We start from the raw sequence: 19753 nt of genomic DNA on the forward strand, positions 1-19753 counted from the left end.
AGAATGTTCTATCTTTTCACCATAAAAAGTTAATATTTAGAAAATACTATCATGCAGATTATGTCCCAAACACTCTTACTACACCTCCTTCTCATAGATATGTGAAAATGTATATATAAAATATATATTAAATAAAAAAGAATATTTTGGTTTGGTTAGATTTATGTTACAGGTGACATTGAGACACTAAAAATGAGACCATACACACCTCTTCTGGTGTTTTGCCTTGTCATGACACATCCACACCCAAGCCAGAAAACCTAAGAAAAACCCCACAAGGAGGGAGCCTTTCCCCGTATTTTGGTGCTAAGAAGTCTGTTGAGGAGATCATATCTGCTTGTTCTCGCAACCATCTGGTAACGATGGAATGTGTCCTGCTGTAACAGGTGGACCATGCCAGAAACCTTTGTGTATTACACTATAATCAATACATATAAGTTCCTTATAAAACTAGATGAGACCCATAGGTTACTTACAAAATAACCTTAATATAGTTGCTGAAATATATAATATACACTTTACTGGAGGCAAGAAAAGAGTGGCTGTACATGTCAACACAATGCCAACATTCCATTAACAATTCAAGGCTAAATATTCATCTGTGGAGTAATTATTGTCTGGCAAAAACACAGCTAAGTAGCCAAAACAAGTTGCTGTTACATATACATATGTAACATATAGGCTGGCAAGGACTCCATGAAACATAACATAATGTTAATATAATACACATAACATGCATGAACCATTTTATGATATTATTTTATACACAATGTGTATTATTATTATTAATTACACAATGTGTTACACAATGTGTAATTCACTCAAAAATCTTAGATTTACATTTCAGAATTGCTGTTTGTCATTTGAAGTAAATATTTAGCCACAAGGCTATGCAGGCCCTTCCACTGCTGCCCTTTGACCCTAGCTCAAATGGCCTTCTCTTCAGAGAGATAACTTTTAAAAGACATCACTGCTCAAGGTCTTGTCTGGTTTGTATGTAAAACACTTTTCTCATTACTTGCACAGCTTTAAGATGTAATTATGGAATTTCTACTTATGTTCTAAATTTGTATTTACATCAGACCCCCCCGCACGCGCAATACTTATCAGAGAGATTTCGATTCAATTTTATATTTTGAAGCACTTTTATAAACATTGCCTTTTTAATTGATTGATAAAAAAGTTGTCATAAATTCCTCAATAGCAGAAGGGTTTAATTGTTATGCTATTACTTGGAATGTAGGGGTGGAGAGTATAAAAGCTCAGAGAGAGGGAGCAGAGAGTGGGTTACTCTTCAGACAGAAGGACGCAGGACTGTAGTGCTGCCATGGCCAGGTTGGGTTTATGTCACCATTTTTTGTCCATCTCCTCCACTGAGACTGTGATGATGAGGATGTGCCATAGCAGCTCCCCAGCCAGCAGATCTACAGCATTCCCCCATTTTACTTCAACGGTACAGCCTTTCAGCAAGCTCCCTGGGCTCTGGAAGAACAGTCTGGCCAACCTGTACAACTTCTGGAAACTGGATGGCTTCCGGAACATTCATCGCATCATGCTTCAGAACTTCAACACTTTTGGGCCTATTTACAGGTGAGATGAAGGTACTATTCAAACAGTAACATTTAAAAGATTTATAGAGCGGTCTTACTAATCAGCACATTAATTCATCTGAAATACTTTTCTCACTATTCTCAATCTCACCCTTGTGCAATACTAAATGCAATTTCTTGTAATGAGTATTTGCACTACATGAACACTATGATTAAATTAAAGTGAAGTGATTGTCACTACACAGCACACGGTGCACACAGTGAAATTTGTCCTCTATCGCTAGGCCACCACTGTCCTGTGGTGTATTACAGCATAAGATTTTTGAGTGAATTACACATTGTGTAATTAATAATAGGGCAGCATAAAAATTTATTTGTGTGTATTGAGAAATCAAATCACATTTAAATTATCTTTGCCAAATGAAAAATTGTATGATGAGGCCTTGTATCCTGGTAGCAACAGTTCAGGTAAATGAAGCAAACTGCCATGTGTTTCAGGGAGAAAATTGGATACTACGAGAGTGTGAATATAATCTACCCTGAAGATGCAGCCATCTTGTTCAAGGCTGAAGGCGCCTACCCACAAAGACTCAGAGTCGCACCGTGGACCTCTTACAGAGACTTCAGGAACCGTAAATATGGAGTCCTGCTTAAGTATGACTGTCTGCATTTATGTGTTTACACTCTATTCAAATGTGTGTCCAAATCCTCTCTGCACCTTTTCAAACATGAAAAGTGAATATCAATGCACTACACATACCTGATATGTTACAGATCATAAAATATTGAATACTTGCAATACTTGCCACACTTATACCTGTGGTCAGCATTCCAGTTTGCTGTTTAGCATGTTTCATTATGAGAACATTAATAAGCATGGTTAATAAGCATAGTTGATAATAGTGCTTCTCATGTTCACATCCACAGAGATGGGGAAGACTGGCGGACCAACCGAATTGTACTCAATAAGGAAGTGATCTCACCCAAGGTTCAGGGCAACTTTGTGCCACTCCTGGATGAAGTGGGCCATGATTTTGTGTCCCGGGTCCATAAAAAAATTGAGAGGAGTGGACAGAACAAGTGGACAACTGACCTGTCACAGGAACTCTTCAAATACGCATTAGAATGTGTGGCTTTGGGATTTGGGCATGTCATTGATGATGATCACAGACTTTAAGGCAGTATATTAATATGATGGATGCTGTTTGTTATTATAACCTCTGACCCTCAGCTGTGGGCTCTGTGCTCTATGGAGAAAGGTTTGGGCTCCTGTTGGACCACATTGACCCAGAGGCCCAGCACTTCATTGACTGCATCTCTGCCATGTTCAGAACCACGTCGCCAATGCTGTACATCCCCCCTGACCTGCTGCGACGGGTGGGATCCAAGTTGTGGAAGGAGCACGTGGAGGCTTGGGATGGCATCTTCAACCAGGGTGACCTGAGTGCTATGAGCAGGGCTTATGGTCTGGTGACTTAAGTTGGTGAAGAGCAGCAAATGACAAATCTCTCATATGCTTTTACTGCAGCTGACCGCTGTATTCAGAACATTTACAGGCAGCTAAGGAAGGACTCAGGGAACAGAAACAAATACCCAGGGGTGCTGGCAAGTCTGCTCATGCTGGACAAGCTGTCCATTGAGGACATCAAAGCCAGCATCACAGAACTGATGGCCGGTGGTGTTGACACAGTAAGAACTGCACAAAAAAATAATACATATTTGATCACCTATGGTCCTATGAAATGATGCCCAGCCACCATGTTATCTGTATCTTAGACATCCATCACACTGCAGTGGACCCTGTATGAACTGGCCAGACACCCTGACCTGCAGGAGGAGCTGAGGGCTGAGATCCGAGCAGCTCGTACGGCATCCGATGGCGACATGCTACAGATGCTCAAAATGGTTCCTTTGCTGAAAGGAGCACTGAAGGAGACTCTGAGGTGGGCTAAAGACATCTACTGAATGGCACTAATAAGTATCTTCCATTTTATGAAGGAAGGCACAAGAGACATGCTCATTAAGTACTAAACAGCCACTGAGATGATAGTCCTTACTCTCATCCACTGATTTTTGCAATCCACTGTTCCATTTATGAAGTTTTTATTAACCCTTTAACATCTGTACTTTCTGAATAACTGGACAATACATGTTGTTTAAAATAGTTATATATAATAGATATGAGTGAAGGTGAAAAGTGTGCTACTTTGTCATAGATTGCACCCAGTGGCAGTTAGTTTGCAGAGGTACATTACAGAAGACATAGTGATCCAAAACTACCACATTCCATCTGGGGTGAGTGTTCTTTTAAGTTTCTTCAAGGTACACATTAGATGGCATTATTGGGACAGGACATTGATATGTGTCCATATGACATCTGCCTCATTTCTGCATGTCTCAGACTCTAGTGCAGCTTGGCCTCTATGCTATGGGCAGGAGCCACCGCATTTTCACTCAGCCTGAGTCTTATGTCCCATCTCGGTGGACAAGGACCAGGAACCAGTACTTCCGGAGTCTAGGATTCGGCTTCGGGCCACGGCAGTGTCTGGGCCGCAGGATTGCTGAGACGGAGATGCAGCTGTTCCTTATTCATGTGAGCAGTGCTCATTATCACATAGCATCATATCAGAAACAATTAACTAAAAGTCCCAGCTCCTCACATAATGATTGGTGTGCAAGTTTGAGCTCAGTTGTACATCAGAAAGCGTCAAGACTAGAATTGACTCTGACCTTAATAATGTTAATAATACAATCTATATGGTCACTAAATTTGTCCTGCATTGCTAATGTGGAACATCATTTAATTCACTTTCTGTGTAAACTAAAGGTTTTGCTTTTATTTCCATTACTAAATTGTACCCGATTAACAGATTAAGTAATATAACAAAATTTTTTTTGTGACATGCGGTGTGGCAACATGTAATACCACATACACATAATAACATATATTATGTAATGGTAATACCAATGGCTACCAAATACCATGTACCCTGCCCCCAATCCTAGCCCTTATAAATTCATGGTATTACATTGTTACATGGTATATTATGCTGTACGTTGTGTGTGAAAACAGTAACTAGGCCAGTGACCCCAAAATGAATCTGTGCCCCCACACTCATACCACTGAAAATGTTCTGCCTGCAGATGCTGGAGAACTTTCGGATTGAGAAACAGAGAACGGTGGAAGTCAGGAGCACATTTGAACTTATCCTACTGCCAGAGAAGCCCATTATTCTGACCATCAAACCTCTGAGCAGCAGCTGAGATGGACGGTACATCCAGTAACAATGAAAAACGCATTTTTTTTTTATTAGAATAGGATTTAGAAAATGATAGATTACATTGCAAATTATCTGACAACATAGATAACAACTAGAGTACTTGGTTGGGCCAGGTACTTTTATTTTTTAAAATGTGCATTAAATAAAAATGTTTTTTTTTAGATCTTGATCTCATGTGGACAGTCATTTTAGAGGCTTCAGCTGACCATGCTAGATTTGGATGTCTTTCTGCAACAGAAACATCAAATCAACAAACAAATGACAAACAATCTGTCCAATCTACGTTTGTCATGTCTCATTCTATGAACATGAACATATATAGAATAATACTTAATGTCATGTCTTATTGGAATCAACACAAAGGACCAATCTAGCTTGGTTGTCCATTCACATTGGCCTAAACTGCTCTGATGTCAATGAATTGTTTATCCAGAGGGAGGTACAATCAGTAGTTACAGGGACAGTCACCTTGGAGATAAGGGTCTTGCTCAGGGACACATTGGTAGTAAGTGGGGTTTATACCTGTGGTTATACCGGTCTTCTGGTTTATAGGTGAGTTTGCTACCCACTAGGCTACTACCAGCCCTACTACACTTACACCCATTACTTCACACCTTACACTCTATTGAACACCACCATTACTGGTAACAGTGACAAAAAAGGGAACATTCTTGTTAGATTTTTTTCTAAAGATATCCAGATTTGCAGAAGTTCATAGTCACAGTAAGCTGAAGGTTGTATGGACCTGTGGGAGGTCATGAAGAATCATGGTGGAGGTTTGGGCAAAACCGTAGTCATGCTCACTGAGTCTGGTCAGCATGGACTGTTTCTCTTTACCCCAACATCTTGAATTTTCTTCAAGCTAATACAGAATACAGAGCAGAATTAAACTGGTCAGTACAACACAATCATACCATGTGAGAAGTGAGTTGCTGCTGTGGTACCTGCGCCTCCAGCATGCGTATGCGAGACTCCGCCCTCTGTAACTGTGCCAAAATATGAAGCTTCTCTTTAACAGGGTAAGATTCTGGTGCCTTAAAGAAAACTCACACACAAGCCCACATCAACACACACACACACACAGACACACAAACAGTATCACAGGATGTTGGAACTGTTTTTAGCTGTTAACCTGGTTTGGTGCTGGAATGTAGGCTTCATTATTGATAACTGGCTGGATGGTTACTACAGGTCACAAAATAGTTGTGATTTAGCTGCTGAAGAGTTTATCGTCATATTTTTCTGTTGAATGATGAGTAAAAATGTTCTCAACAGATAAAAGCTGGACTACATGCAAACAAGGTCCGCATCCGGATTCTTCTCTGACAAAGTCATGCTGTTGTAATAGCTGCAGTATGTAGTTTTCCATTGTCCTGCTGAAATACACCAGGTCTTCCCTGAAATAGACGTCATCTGGAGGGGAGCATATGTTGTTCTATGTACATTTTAGCATTCCTCCCAAAACATGCAAGCTACCCATACTGTAGCAAAGATGCTGACATTGAACTGAACGCTGAACACACGCTGGAAGGGCTTCTTCCTTCCAGGGTATTCTGCCCTTTTAGTAATGTCATGAACACAATTATGCCAGATGCAGCGATGAATGATGGCCCAAAGACCACAAGCATTCTCTGAATCTTTTGATGATATTATGCACTGCAGATTCGCAAAGCCTTTTCAATTTGACTTTGAGGAACATTGTTTTTAAAGTATTCCACAATCTTTTTGCACTTTTTGCAAAAGTACACCTCTCTACTTCTGAGAGGTGCCTTTGTAGCTAATTATGTTAAAGACCTGATATCAATTAACTTAATTAGTTACATTTTGAATCTTTTTAAACTTTCTTGCTTTTTTATGCCACCTTTTTATGACCTCAAATTTGAAATTAACTAATATAATGGATAAAGGGATACAATTGCACTGTTTGAACATGTTATGTAATCAATGTTTTGTGAATAAAATATTGGCTCATGTACTTTGAAAGTCTTTTAGTTTCAATTTTTTTCAAAGTTGAGGAGTGTACCAACTTTTCTGGAATTTGAGTGGTAAATAGACCATGTAAGGATATGAACAGGCTTTAAAATTTTTAGATATGGGAGTTGTGGTTTTAGCATGTATGTGTGTATATAATGTATGACAATATATACAATATTACTGACTGACCTGTATTGATGGCTGCACAATGACTTGTGGAGGCTGTTGTCTCATCCTTTCCAGCTCCTCTCGGAGTCGGGAGTTCTCTACAGCCAAAGCAGACTCAATCTCTCTCTTCACCCCATCCACCTTATCTTTACACACGCACACGCACACGCACATGCACATCGACACACATACCATCAGTTTTCTGTATGTATCTGTGCACTCTTCCATATTGATTGACAGAATCCTTGTGAATCTATTTCTTTATGCCTCATGTACACCTTTGTGTTTTTTGTTCATCTTCCTTCTGTCACCATAGTGTTTATTTCTGTCCATCAGATTCATGTTCAGGACTTTTTCCATCTTCTCGATGACCTGATCAGTAAAACGACAGCACAGTTAACATGTAACTTTATAATATACTGTACTATTATGTATTATTAGTAGTATATATGTTTAACAGGCATCTAAAACATCTGCCATGCATTAAATACTGAATGTAATAAAAATGACATTTGTACAATATGTTTAATTCTGTATGTATGTGGTATGGATCAGTGTATAAAGGTTAGTGCTGGGCTGTGACATGGCAGTGTTAGACCTTCTCCTGCTGCAGCAGTGTGACCTCTAGGCTGGCCATTCTACCCAGGTGGCTCTGGAGCTCAGCCTGCAGCTGCTGGTGGGCCTGGGTGAGCTGCAGCAGCTCCTTCTCACCATCCATCTTCTGAAATAATAATATCATATAATTAAATTATGTAAAACATCTAAACATTTAAACCCAATCTCTCAACATTTGTAAAATGCAGCAACAAGTGAATCTGGCAAATGTGCTTGTTATTATTTCAGTTCTAACAAACACCAATCTGCTTCAAAAGTGCAATCAATTAAAAACAGCAGTGTAATTTACCACGATTACAATTTATGTATTATATGTTTCAAGTTTTGTATATGGGTTTACATGACTTACTCTGATAAGTTCATTCTGAAGCTGATGGATCTTGTCCTTCTGAGTGACTGTTTTGGTTGTCTCACTCGCCAGTTTATCCTTCAGAGCCACTGAAACAAGATACAAAAGCAAGGTTATAGGTCATCCTAATATTTGTTTTTATATTTATGTGTTTGCGAAGAAATCTACAACATACAGTACAGGCCAAAAGTCTGGGCACACCGTCTCATTCAATGTGTTTTCTTTATTTTCATGACTATTTACTTTGGTAGATTCTCACTAAAGGCATCAAAACTATGAATGAACACATGTTATGTACTTAACAAAAGGTGGAGACCTGGCCTCCACAGTCACCGGACCTGAACCCAATCAAAATAATTTGGGGTGAGCTGGACCACAGAGTGAAGGCAAAGGGGCCAACAAGTGCTAAACACCTCTGTCCTTCAAGACTGTTGGAAAACCATTTCAGGTGACGACCTCTTGAAGCTCAAGTCCATGAGTCGCCCAGCCAGAGCCCAGGCTTTAATCTGATTGAACATCTCTGGAGAGATCTTAAAATGGCTAAAATGGCTATTCACAAAATATAGATACATATATTTACATTTACAGCATTTATCAGACGCCCTTATCCAGAGCGACTTACAATCAGTAGTTACAGGGACAGTCCCCCCTGGAGCAATTAAGGGTTAAGTGTCTTGCTCAGGGACACAATGGTAGTAAGGATTTGAACCTGGGTCTTCTGGTTTATAGGCGAGTGTGTTACCCACTAGGCTACAACCACCATATAGGTTTTACCTTAAGCCATTGCTTTAAATTTAAACAAAAGTAAAAAAAACATTATTTTCAAGAAATAATACACTTGTGTGTGTGTGTATGTAAATAATACACACACACATATATAAAAATAAATGTCATTTTTACCTTTTACCAGTGAAAGTGATTATCTAAGCATCTGATGACAAATTTCATTTCCCATTGAAGGGAAATTAAAAGCTGCTTCTTGCTTTGAAGGCCTGCAGTTTTGAGTTCAGCATGTGAGGGTCACTGACTGTCCTTCAGGAGATAAGGCCTACCAGCCTTCTATGCTCACGCTGACAAAATGAGCTTCGCTTATCAGTCCTGTGCCAAAAAACAGCAGCTTGGGGATTAACACAAGTTTGTGCGTGTACTGACTGTATGTTGCCAACCAACTCCAAACCTGTCTGGCCAGTTGCAGGTTTATTCTCTCTACATTATGTGTATTATAGTATTCTGGTATAATACCGATTCTGTCCACAATCTCAGTCTTGGTCATGACATCTATGTCTGTTTCATCAAGGAGGGTGCGTCTCAGGTCCTGATGCTGACTCAGCTCACTGCATAACTGGCTGTTCTCCGACTCCAAGGCCACCATCTGCGTCCTCAGATCTATAATGTCGTCCGCCATCTTGGTCATGGCGGTTCGGTAATTCTCCAGTTCCTGAGGAGGAACGTCATTCAAACTCTCATAAATCCTTCATAATGGTACTTTCTAATGCTTGGCACAATAAGGCCAGGTTTACAAAACAACAACAAAAAGGGTTATTTCTCAACGGTTTAAATATATACAGTACCAGTACCAGTACCAGTGGATGTACATACTATGGGATCATGCATTTTTTTATATTATTTAAATATATATATTTAATGTATATATACATTATAGACATAGGACTATGAACAACACATGTAAGGTTATTGAGAAAGTGAAGTGATTGTCATTTGGAAACACTGCAGCACAGTACATGATGCACACAACAAAATGTGTCCTCTGCTTTTAACCCATCACCCTTGGTGAGCAGTGGGCAGCCATGACAGGTGCCCCGGGAGCAGTGTGTGGGGATGGTGCTTTTCTCAGGGGCACCTCAGTGGCACCTTGGCGGATCAGGATTCGAACTGGCAACCTTCTGATTGCAGGCCACTTCCTTAACCACTAGGACCTTAACCTAAGGTTAAAAGACATTTGCATCTCTCCAAATCAGAGAGTTTTTGCTGGTGATGGCAGCATTTCACAATCTTGTCTTCTCTCCACCACCTTAAGTTAGAAAACGGGATAGTTTCCAACAGTCCTGATGGTTTAAGCTTTCTTATCATTCACTCATGTTAATGAGCATCTCATCAAGCAGATTTTAATAGCAATAGTGAATGAAGCAATTATGAAGGTAAAAAGAGGCAACTCTTATGGACTTATGGATCCTTGACAACCTTTTGCCCTTCCTTTCCAGAGGGCTTTCTTGAGAAAGAAAGTTTAAAGAAGTTTTTATAGCACACTAACACTAGATTAATGTTACAACACTTATATAGCATACCATTTATCACAGTATTGCAGCCAATGTATCATATAGTATTATATTCCCATCTTCATATTCCTGAATCAATTGAGTTTGATTGACTGGCTCACCTAAAACTGGGAATTTGGTAGATCAGCAAGATCATGGTCCAGCACCCCTGCTTCAAAAGGGTTTTCTGAATGTCTAAATTCTGAATGTCAGGGCATGACCACTAGGTGGCATCTGAGTGCTATGGATCTCATGAGCAGAAAATTTCATCAGTCAATACAGGAGTAACAGCAGCCTCACCTAATGCAATGCTTGTCTAAAACATTTATCAAAGTGCTCAGAGTCAGAATTATTAAAATTCATCATTTTCTGATATGCAGAGCAGAACATTTTTACAGGAGGTTATTGATTCATTGTGGCTGTAGGGGAACTGCTTTGGATGGCCAGTGTCTTAACTGACCCTCATCATGTATGGATCCTTTGTCAATGGATTTAGTGCAAGCTTCTGTAAAAATACTCTTTGCAAAGAATTTGACAATCACAAATTCTGCACAATGTGTTCAGGAGGGACATTTATACTAGTTAATGTGAATTTGGAGCAAAATTGTTTCCCCTTTTTGAGTTTAAATCCAATCAATAGTCTTCAAATAGATATAAAATATTTTATAAGCACAATGTATGAGGTGTAAATGAATTTACAGTCAAAAAGAACTGAATTTCCCCCCTCCCCTATGGATGCTTGTAAAACCTACACAATGGTGCTCATGTTTTACACCGAAGAAAGCATCTGTTGCCTCAGCGTGGCATTGAATAGGACGCATTGTTGGACATGCTGCATTGTCATGTGGCTTTTGTGTGGCTGTGATCAGAGGAGTCAGGGCGCACTACACAAGTGTGAGGTTTCTGCTCCACCACATCCTCTGTCAGGGTCACATAGACTTTTACAATAGGTGGAGGTGGGTGGATGGGAGTCAGGGGCATGGACCGGGGGGAAGGTGGCGGTGGACAAACTATTAGGAGATTCCAATCTGAGCCAGCACGCTCCCTTAGGAGCTCTGGATGAAATTGAGCACATAATTGAAAGGGGCACACACTTGCAAGGTGATAATCATGACTGCTGATGAGATGGGAGACTTACAGGAGGCAAGGAGAGGGGGGGGGTGAGAGGAGAGGAGAAGGAAGTGGATGCAGGAAATTCAATCATGTGAGGTGAAATAAAGAGGTTGTATATGAAGAGAAAAAATGGCTTATTGTAACTGCTCTGTGATGGTAGAATAACAGCTTTACATCAGCCTGTCACTACACACACACACACACATACACACACAGACCGTTCTCAATGATTGTATTTGCATGCATTACTAACCCAAATGTTTAAATCGTTGACCTTTAATTTAATATCCGAAAATGATTTTCGAAAAATCGTAGGGGAAAAATGCTGTTTCCCTTTTACAACAATGTACTGTATTCAAGACATTGGATTACACCACACCATGTGAGTGTGTGTTTCTGAGGAACACATTCATATTTCAGTATTCTCTATATTGCAGATGCACTGAAGTGTGGTTTTGAAATATTTCCTCTTAGCCAAGTCGAAGTAATATATTCAAAACAATATTAAATTCATCAGAAGAAAACAATAAATACAAAAGTCCAGAAACTGTCTCAATTTTAAATGTCAGAAATTTGCAAAAACATGAGAATTCATCCCTCTGATTCGCCCTTAAAATTTTCAAAAGTCACAGAGGACACAGTCTAAATGTTAATATATTCATGTTGTGTGAAATGAAGGCCTGCTGGAAATGGTGGTGGCCTGGAGGTGTCTTGTAGGAAGGATGGCAAAAAGCCTAAATGAGAGCATCTCATCAAGGACCCTCAATCGTCCAACACCCCCAACCCCCCATGTGACAAACAGACCCACAGCACCTCTTCTTTGGCAAACAGCAGGCGGCCAATCGCACATGACTCTGAAGTGACAGGCAACAGACTGCCCTGCTTTTCTGAGGTTGTCAAAAGTATGGCCAGAAGAAATAGGGACTGGCTGTGCTACAGACTGATCAATATGACATAAATATGTGTATATATTTATTATAGTACTAAGTGAAAAACTCACTTTTGTCTGGTGCTCAATGACCTCTCTTGTGCCAGCATCCTCAGCTGGAGCTGGAGCACTGGGGCTGTTCAAAATGTTAGAGACATTTACAGCCCTGATTCCCTAATCAGACATGATTATAATCATCATCAATCGGTAGCTGTTTTATTAAAGCTGAATCTCACAGTTTGTTTTGTGTTCCTCCCGTTTTAAAGAAGTGCTGGTATTCTGGGAGAATCTGGGCAAGCGCATCAAAAGATGGGAGACCAAATGTCTCTCGCTGGAGCTGTGGTAGGAAAGAAGCTTGAATTATGAATTATTCTACATGATGTCGTGCTTCACCTCTGTGGGATCAGGAATCGAGGGATTTGCACATAATTATCTTGCAAATAATCTGACTTGCTCTTTACCAGGCAGGTCTGCACTTCAATCTGAATATTATAACACAAACAATATTTAGTACTATACAGATGTTTCTGCACAACATAAATTCTGCTTATATACATTTGAAAAACACATCCCCTGTCAGAATTTGCATAGAACAACAATGTACAACAGTTACAACATTCCTAGTAACAGTCCTTTCACAGTCCTTATTACTATTATTTTTTTCTATGATAACTCTCATATGATAACCTTGAAAAATGTTACATGAGGTGACAATAACACGATAACACAAAAATCTGGACATTATAAACACATTACCAACACAGTTATCCTTGTCCTGACGTGTGAATTACATAAATATTCAAATATTCCGAATAACGAAGCCCCGCCATGAATAACAAAGCAAAGTATACCTGCTGAGGACCATACATTACATAAACCAACAGCAGCGGCATGACCCTGCAAGTACTCACAGCTCTTTTATGTGGCCTGTAATGCTGAAGCATGTTCAGGACACAGACTCAATTACAGCCCATCTCCACTGCAACAGAATGTAAATTCACCAGCTGCAACAGGCAACCGTAGCTTTGAGGGTATGAAATATGAGTGCAGCAGGGTTGGGTGGGAGATTACTGCCCCCCAGCAACTGACGTTTCTATAAACAAACACCACTGTGTGCCTTCCTACCTTTACCACAGCAGGAAGCTGGGGCTTGGTCCTGAATTCGGGTGGAGGAGCTGCCCACCTGACTTGGGCAGGGTGACAGGCAGGGCAGGTTCCTTCTGTTACTACAACAGCCTACCATAGCAACCTTAGTTTTTGCTATTAAGGAACAGGCTTACATAAAGGGGAGAAAAAAGTTGAGAATAAATTAGACCTTTTCTTCATAAAAATCAATACCTTTCTAAAGCCTAGGTGAAAGAAAGGAAAAATCAATATCATAAATCAAAGTCGATCTCCTGCTTTGGAAATGTCAGCCACCAGCCAAATACAGGCTGCCACTTAATGGATCAAGTGGGAATGTTGGTGACGATCTGCGTGGGCTGTTGTTGTGCTCGACCAGCAGGGTGCTGCTCACCCAAACCTCCTCCTCACAGCTAAATTTATTTTTTCAATTACATATCATCCCATTGCAACCTACAAGTAGTTATTTATGTTACATGTTCCATCTAAATGTAATGTAAATATATGGTGGGAGTAGCCTCATGGGTAACACACACGCCTATGAACCAGAAGACCCATGTTCAAATCCCACTTACTACCATTGTGTCCCTGAGCAAGACATTCAACCCTAAATTGCTCCAGGGGGGACTGTCCCTGTAACTACTGATTGTAAGTCGCTCTGGATAAGAGTGTCTGATAAATGCTGTAAAACGTGTATTTTTATATAAAAAATCTGTAAATACACCAATCATACATTTTTATTTCATTTGTTTGTAATTGCTCTAATTGTGAATATTAGTTAGATTGAGAATATGTGGAAATTGGGCCAATTTTAGTGTACCTCAATTTTATGGCAGGGCTTATTATTAGCTATACATTAGCTGATGTATCTTTCTGCATGCATGTGGTCTGTTTGACCAAGGACTTTAAACTGTTGATTATTTAATTCTGCAGGAACCAATAATAATTAGATTTGCAATGTAAATATATTTTAACATTTAAATATTAGTCTTTTTTTGTTACAATTGATGCTGCCCTCTGCATGCTTTCTGTTTATCACACACAGAGTACAGGATTATGAACAGCGTCACAGTGACTACTTTCCAAAGGTAGCCTTATTAAGCCCTTCATCATCCTTAAGACAAAAACATTTTCTGTAAACTCCCCAATGAAAGCCTCAAAAACGGAGGTAATAATATGTCCATGTCTTGTCTGCTTTACTGATGAATGTCACCATGGCAACATAACTGGCAGGCGACCAATTGAAAAATCCCCTTCTGCCCACTGGAATACTTAGTCAGAATTCCTTCATAGCACTGAAGCACCAAGCTTGATTTTGTGGTAGCCAAATGTTACTAATGTTGTTTTGTTTCCACTCCATTTATGATATTTCTAAAATTTAAATAAAATAATATTTATTTAACATAATGCATGGGAGTACCCAAATATTCATTTTGTAATTAAAGGTGGATACATGAGTACATAATTTATTCATCTAACAGAAATTATGCATGTGAAAAGGAAATTTAAATTTTGTTTGGCACAGTGCAGGATTTCCAGCTGAACTCATCAGAGTATTTTTCAATATAACAAATATTTCTCTTCTTAACTGACTGCTTTAATTCATCATGAATAATTTAGCCCATCCTTGAAGCTATGTTATCTAAAGGCAAACTGAGTGCTTATTTTAGCATTTAAAGAGAGGGAGAGAGAGAAAGGTGATGCTGAGAGTCTAATGCTTCAGCAGAAAATGCTGGGAACCCCTCATGTTTAAAAAGTCAGAAAAAAAAGTCAGTTCATGACCGATTTGGGACAGATTCTCACCTATTAACCATGTGTGTGTGAGAGAGAGACTGATGAAAGAGCAGAAGGTCCACATTTCTCTGTGCCCTCTCAGTCATCTTGGCCTGCCATCAGTATTCCTGTCACACCCTGAAAAAAATGCTGCAAATAGAATCTTCAGAGGGCCGACAGCTCTGAGTCCCAGTCTGCACACAGCTGCAATTATCCCAGAACAGGGCGAGTTCCCAGGAGCCGGACTCCTTCTTATAGCTGTCTGTTTTCCTCCCTCCATCTTGCTCCACTTGCTGCCTGTCTGTTTCTGCACCCTTTCACCATCTCTCTTTGCTTCTCATGTTGCCCTTCCTCCCCCTCTCCATCCTGCGGAGGTGGAAAAAGCAGTCGGAGTGCTAATGGAAGAGCAGCAGACAAGGTGGAGAGGGCATCTGGATAGAAGCTCAGATGCGAGTCTCCTGTTCTGATGCAGAATTTAAATAAGAGACACTAGTGTGACAGGACCTAATGAGCCCTTAACTTGTGTGCGGCAAATCAATAATTGGATCCATTTGTTTTCTTTAACAATTCACAATTCTCACATCACTACTGCAGATTTAACAGGAGATTTGTCAAACGTCCATGCTACAAAAATGGGCAAAAAGTGTAGCCCAAAGCAATAAGCATGGGACTTCACTACTTTAAGGTTAAAGTATAAATAGAGAAAAAAAAATTACTTGGTAGTTATCTGTATCTTAAAGGAGGGTAACTATCTACCCTGTCAAAGCTCTTTAACAGTGATGTTTATCAATGTTTTTAGAAAAGCAGGAGAAGCCTCATTCCGAAAAATGAAAACTTGTGCCCATCAATTTGTCACTTGCACAAACATAATAATAAATTGTGGTCCTTCCTTGTTTTATCTATTTATTTATGTAAATCATAATGACGCCTTACCTTAAGTGTTGTGCTTAGTGCCTCAGTATCAGTAATGAAAATAAATATTTTAAATTTGTATTTTATAAATGCAATGACCATTTAAACTACAGATGGGTGTTGGACAGCGTTTGATTGATGCTGATCTCTGTGGAATTAAATGAAATAACAGTAAATTTAGACTTAAAATCAATTATCAGCTCATTCTTGGAACACAATTGGTAGCGCAGAATTCAAAATTAAATCATCTGATTCCTGAGTGGGAGCAACCTGCTCAGCGTAATCCTAATTATGTTGTGTCAGCAAATGAAAAGCACATCTGAAGCACGTCTCTCTCTCTCTCTCTCTCTCTCTCTCTCACTCTCTGTGTGTATAATTTGAAGGACAATGTGCTGCCTTCTTCAAGGACATTCTGAAGGACAGCTGCTTTAGCTACACCTGCTGTCCCAAAAAACATAAAAAAATGATTTACGGCAGCAATTTACACATTAATTTGGATCAGAAATTTTATATTTACCCATTTTACGCATATTAAAAACAGAACATACAAATGCTGACAAAAAAGTGAACAATATTTGATTGATCCATAATTTTCTATTTGAATAAAAAAAAACACAATATTAAGTGGACGCTACTGGAAAAGGCAGATATCTTGATGGTGTCTTTCATCACCTACAGCAGTACCAACAAACAAAGCATAAATACTGAGAGTCAATCAAGGCCTGAGGACACACTGAGGTCCTGGACCCAGGTGGAGTAGAGGACTACGGGACATGCAGTCAACACCATGCACCTGATCTCTCAATGCAGCCGTGAGCACAAAGTCCACAGTCTAGAGCACTTTGCATTACATTTCTCCCCAAAGGATCCTATGACCTTTCAAGATTGCAATACATCAAGCAGTTAATGGCCTACACTGAATCTGACATTTAAACCTTGCCAGCCTGTTACCAAAAATAACAGCACTTTTCTTTATTTGGTTGTTACACATGGCCTGCCTGGGACCTTCCAACATTCAGACTTTTTTGTCAATTCTCTGGTTTTAAACCAGAAAGTTACAGACAGGCTTTGTAGATGTATAAATGCAGTCATTTGAGATCTGTCATGTTTGAGCAGACCTGATTAATTCAGTAGTGATGAATGCGCAGGGAAGATGAATCCCAGATGTGATTCACAGCACATCGCAGAGCTGCAGGGCTGTTTCTGGGATTGGATTTGGATGATGGGTCAGTTGGGGACAGCAGTAAAAAATATGACCTCTAACTCCTGCAACTCGCATCACTGTCATGAAAAGAGTGTCCTCCTTTGAAATCTTCTTGAAGGTTACATGATGGGTTCCATTAATGCCCTCCATCTTCACGCATCCAAAACAGATGATTTCTCCAGAGATTAAAAAAAAGATCTTCTTCTTGTCAACATGTCCCTCGCCTCTTTGCTCTACTTTCTGTAGGTCTGCAGCTGTGACTGAAGGGAGAAAGAACAAATGCAGAATGAAGGCAACTCAATAGAACAATCACCTTGGTATACACAGAGTCAATGGACCAAATTATTGCCTGATAAATTGCCTCTGTTCTGCATACAGCAGCAAGCTGTTTTCACTACTCACCCATTTTCAATAGAGCCGCGCCCTCCGCACTGACCCCAATAAAATGACTGATCATGTCCAGATGGTGCAATTAATGAAATTAATTTAAGACGAATATGTGTCCTCTAGGGAGCCATGCTGGAATGGTTTATTGTTTTAGGTAACAAAAAGGAGGATTTCTTAATGGGCAGATAGACAAAAGCTTGCTGGCTTTTACAAAATATTTCATGAATGAACAGAGCCCCTTGCACCTCTGAATGCAAAACTGTGGATTAAGAGGAATTGAAGGTTCAAATCTGAGACGTGACTCCAACTAAACCAGTCATATTATAAATAAGAACATATTTCTCTGGGGAAATATTCTCAGGTTTGAAATTAGATTTGAAAATATGTTCACATAAATTGCCAACTAAAAAAAAAACCAGATTTCTCAGAGCATTGAAAATCATGGCAGAGGTTTATCGAATCGTGTTACATCCCTGCAGTAAAGAAAATGAATGTTTTTCTACTGAACCACGAAGAAAAACTGCATCATCACAAGAGAGCTGGGGGGGTTGTTGATAGGTTTTATGCAGATTGAAAATTGATCAGCAAGAAGAAGCGGTGGATAACCTTTGAACCCTCTTTTATGTGAGAGGATGTTCCTGAAGGATTTACAGTGCCGTGCCATAAGTCCATGTCTCTTAAGATGGGTGTTACGTTCTGGTATTTGTGGTTTGTTTGCCTGGTGATTGCAAATTGAGCCCACCTGTTTCTGCTGTGGACAGCAAGAATAAAAGGGGCCTCAGTTTCCGTTTTTCGGTGCCATCCACCCCACCAGCCTCCCTAGCATTTCCCGATTGCATCACTTCCGGTTACCCCTGCGCTTCCCCTACTATCCAACGCAACTTGTTGTGTTTGCCTGCTTTTCGGAGTTTGTTTGTTATTATGTTTGTTATTTATGTTAATAAAGTACTTCTTAAATTTCTTCATTTCGTCTTAGTGTTTTTTTTTTTTTCTTTTGTTATGGGCCGTACCCCTAGACTGGCTCATAACATGGGACCAGATACCAGAGAGATGGTAGTGGTGGTTGGGGCTGGGAGTGGCACTGTAAAAAACAGTTAATCGATGGACAGCGGCTAAGGATGAGTCAGTGGAGATAAAATGACAGAGAGAGAGAGAGAGAGAGAGAGAGAGAGAAAGAAAGAACACAAGTTCCCAAAGAAATTCAACAGTCACATCCTGAAAATGCCACCTGAAAATTCCTGAAAAAGGTGACATTATTTCAGACAAAGAAACCCTGATTAGCCACACGAGGAGGTCACTGTCAGCACAAGACAGTTTAGCTACACCCCCATCACCTTGAAATACAGAAACACACACCTAATGGATGAATACTGGAGATTTCTATAAGAACAACCTTGATTATTCAGTCACATCTCTGATAGCGTCCAGAGTCACACACTCTCCTCCTACTCTCCTTCGCCCACACACCTCCTCTTGCTCCCGTCTTTGTCCCTCAAGGCCAGGTCTGAGCTTGGAATTCCGATCTGCAGACTTTATTATGAAATAGGAGATACCCCCTCCCCAGATACTCAGATGCTGGTGGGCTCCATTTATTATACCAGACTGCATGGGAGCTGAAGGGAAAAGCAAATGTTGGCTCAGAAATGGAACAGGAAGATCTCACTGATAAAGCCTGGACTCAAGCCAAGGAGAAAGACTGAGTGTGGGCTGCAGGAAAGATGAAAAACCTGATTCAAGCTGCAGGACGACTGCTGCAGTCATCTTTTTTCCCACTTCCACTAGGTGTCACTGTGGTCCTACAGCGGACCGGCCAAGACCCTTTGCGGTTACCTCGGAGCTGCTCCCCCCCCGCCCCCCCCGGACTCTTCCTCTAATGGAGATGAGCTGGCTGCTGCACATACACTGTTGCTGCTTTGTACCATGTGCAATACGTCCTGGAATCGGTATCATTGCAATTCCTCATCAGTCTCTAACCCCCCCTGATTTCTACAGGTCCCATTCACTCCCAGAGCCACCAGGCCCCCTGGCAAAGAGCTCAGAAATTGCACCACACCCCCCCTTCTGGCGCAAGGGCACATATATTATTTTTCTAACTGAAACC

General features: G+C 40.2%; 2 protein-coding genes across 4 annotated transcripts; one reads left to right on the forward strand and one right to left on the reverse strand.

Moving 5' to 3' along the window:
• Positions 1 to 750: 750 nt before the first annotated feature.
• Positions 751 to 7278, forward strand: LOC114767299 (cholesterol side-chain cleavage enzyme, mitochondrial). The gene is made up of 9 exons (XM_028958939.1): positions 751 to 1590; positions 2049 to 2204; positions 2478 to 2677; positions 2782 to 2985; positions 3079 to 3239; positions 3327 to 3493; positions 3767 to 3845; positions 3952 to 4143; positions 4695 to 7278. Exons 1-9 carry the CDS (start codon positions 1328 to 1330, stop codon positions 4812 to 4814), a joined length of 1542 nt encoding a protein of 513 aa, XP_028814772.1. The 5' UTR covers positions 751 to 1327; the 3' UTR covers positions 4815 to 7278.
• ccdc33 (coiled-coil domain containing 33) lies at positions 4833 to 13299 on the reverse strand. Of its 3 annotated transcripts, XM_028958932.1 has the most exons (11): positions 13166 to 13299; positions 12491 to 12591; positions 12327 to 12390; positions 9180 to 9375; positions 7938 to 8026; positions 7572 to 7694; positions 7252 to 7345; positions 6995 to 7119; positions 5776 to 5865; positions 5577 to 5693; positions 4833 to 5059 (listed from the first exon to the last, which is right to left on the reverse strand). In XM_028958932.1, exons 1-11 carry the CDS (start codon positions 13196 to 13198, stop codon positions 5042 to 5044), a joined length of 1050 nt encoding a protein of 349 aa, XP_028814765.1. In that variant the 5' UTR covers positions 13199 to 13299; the 3' UTR covers positions 4833 to 5041. The 3 variants fall into 3 exon arrangements, with proteins under 3 accessions (XP_028814765.1, XP_028814766.1, XP_028814764.1); XM_028958933.1 differs by having other exon boundaries at positions 4833 to 5693; positions 5776 to 5817; XM_028958931.1 differs by having other exon boundaries at positions 4833 to 5693.
• Between the last annotated feature and the right edge of the window lie 6454 nt (positions 13300 to 19753).

This window comes from Denticeps clupeoides, chromosome 17, assembly GCF_900700375.1.
Source record: "Denticeps clupeoides chromosome 17, fDenClu1.1, whole genome shotgun sequence".
NCBI classification, from domain to species: Eukaryota; Metazoa; Chordata; class Actinopteri; order Clupeiformes; family Denticipitidae; genus Denticeps; species Denticeps clupeoides.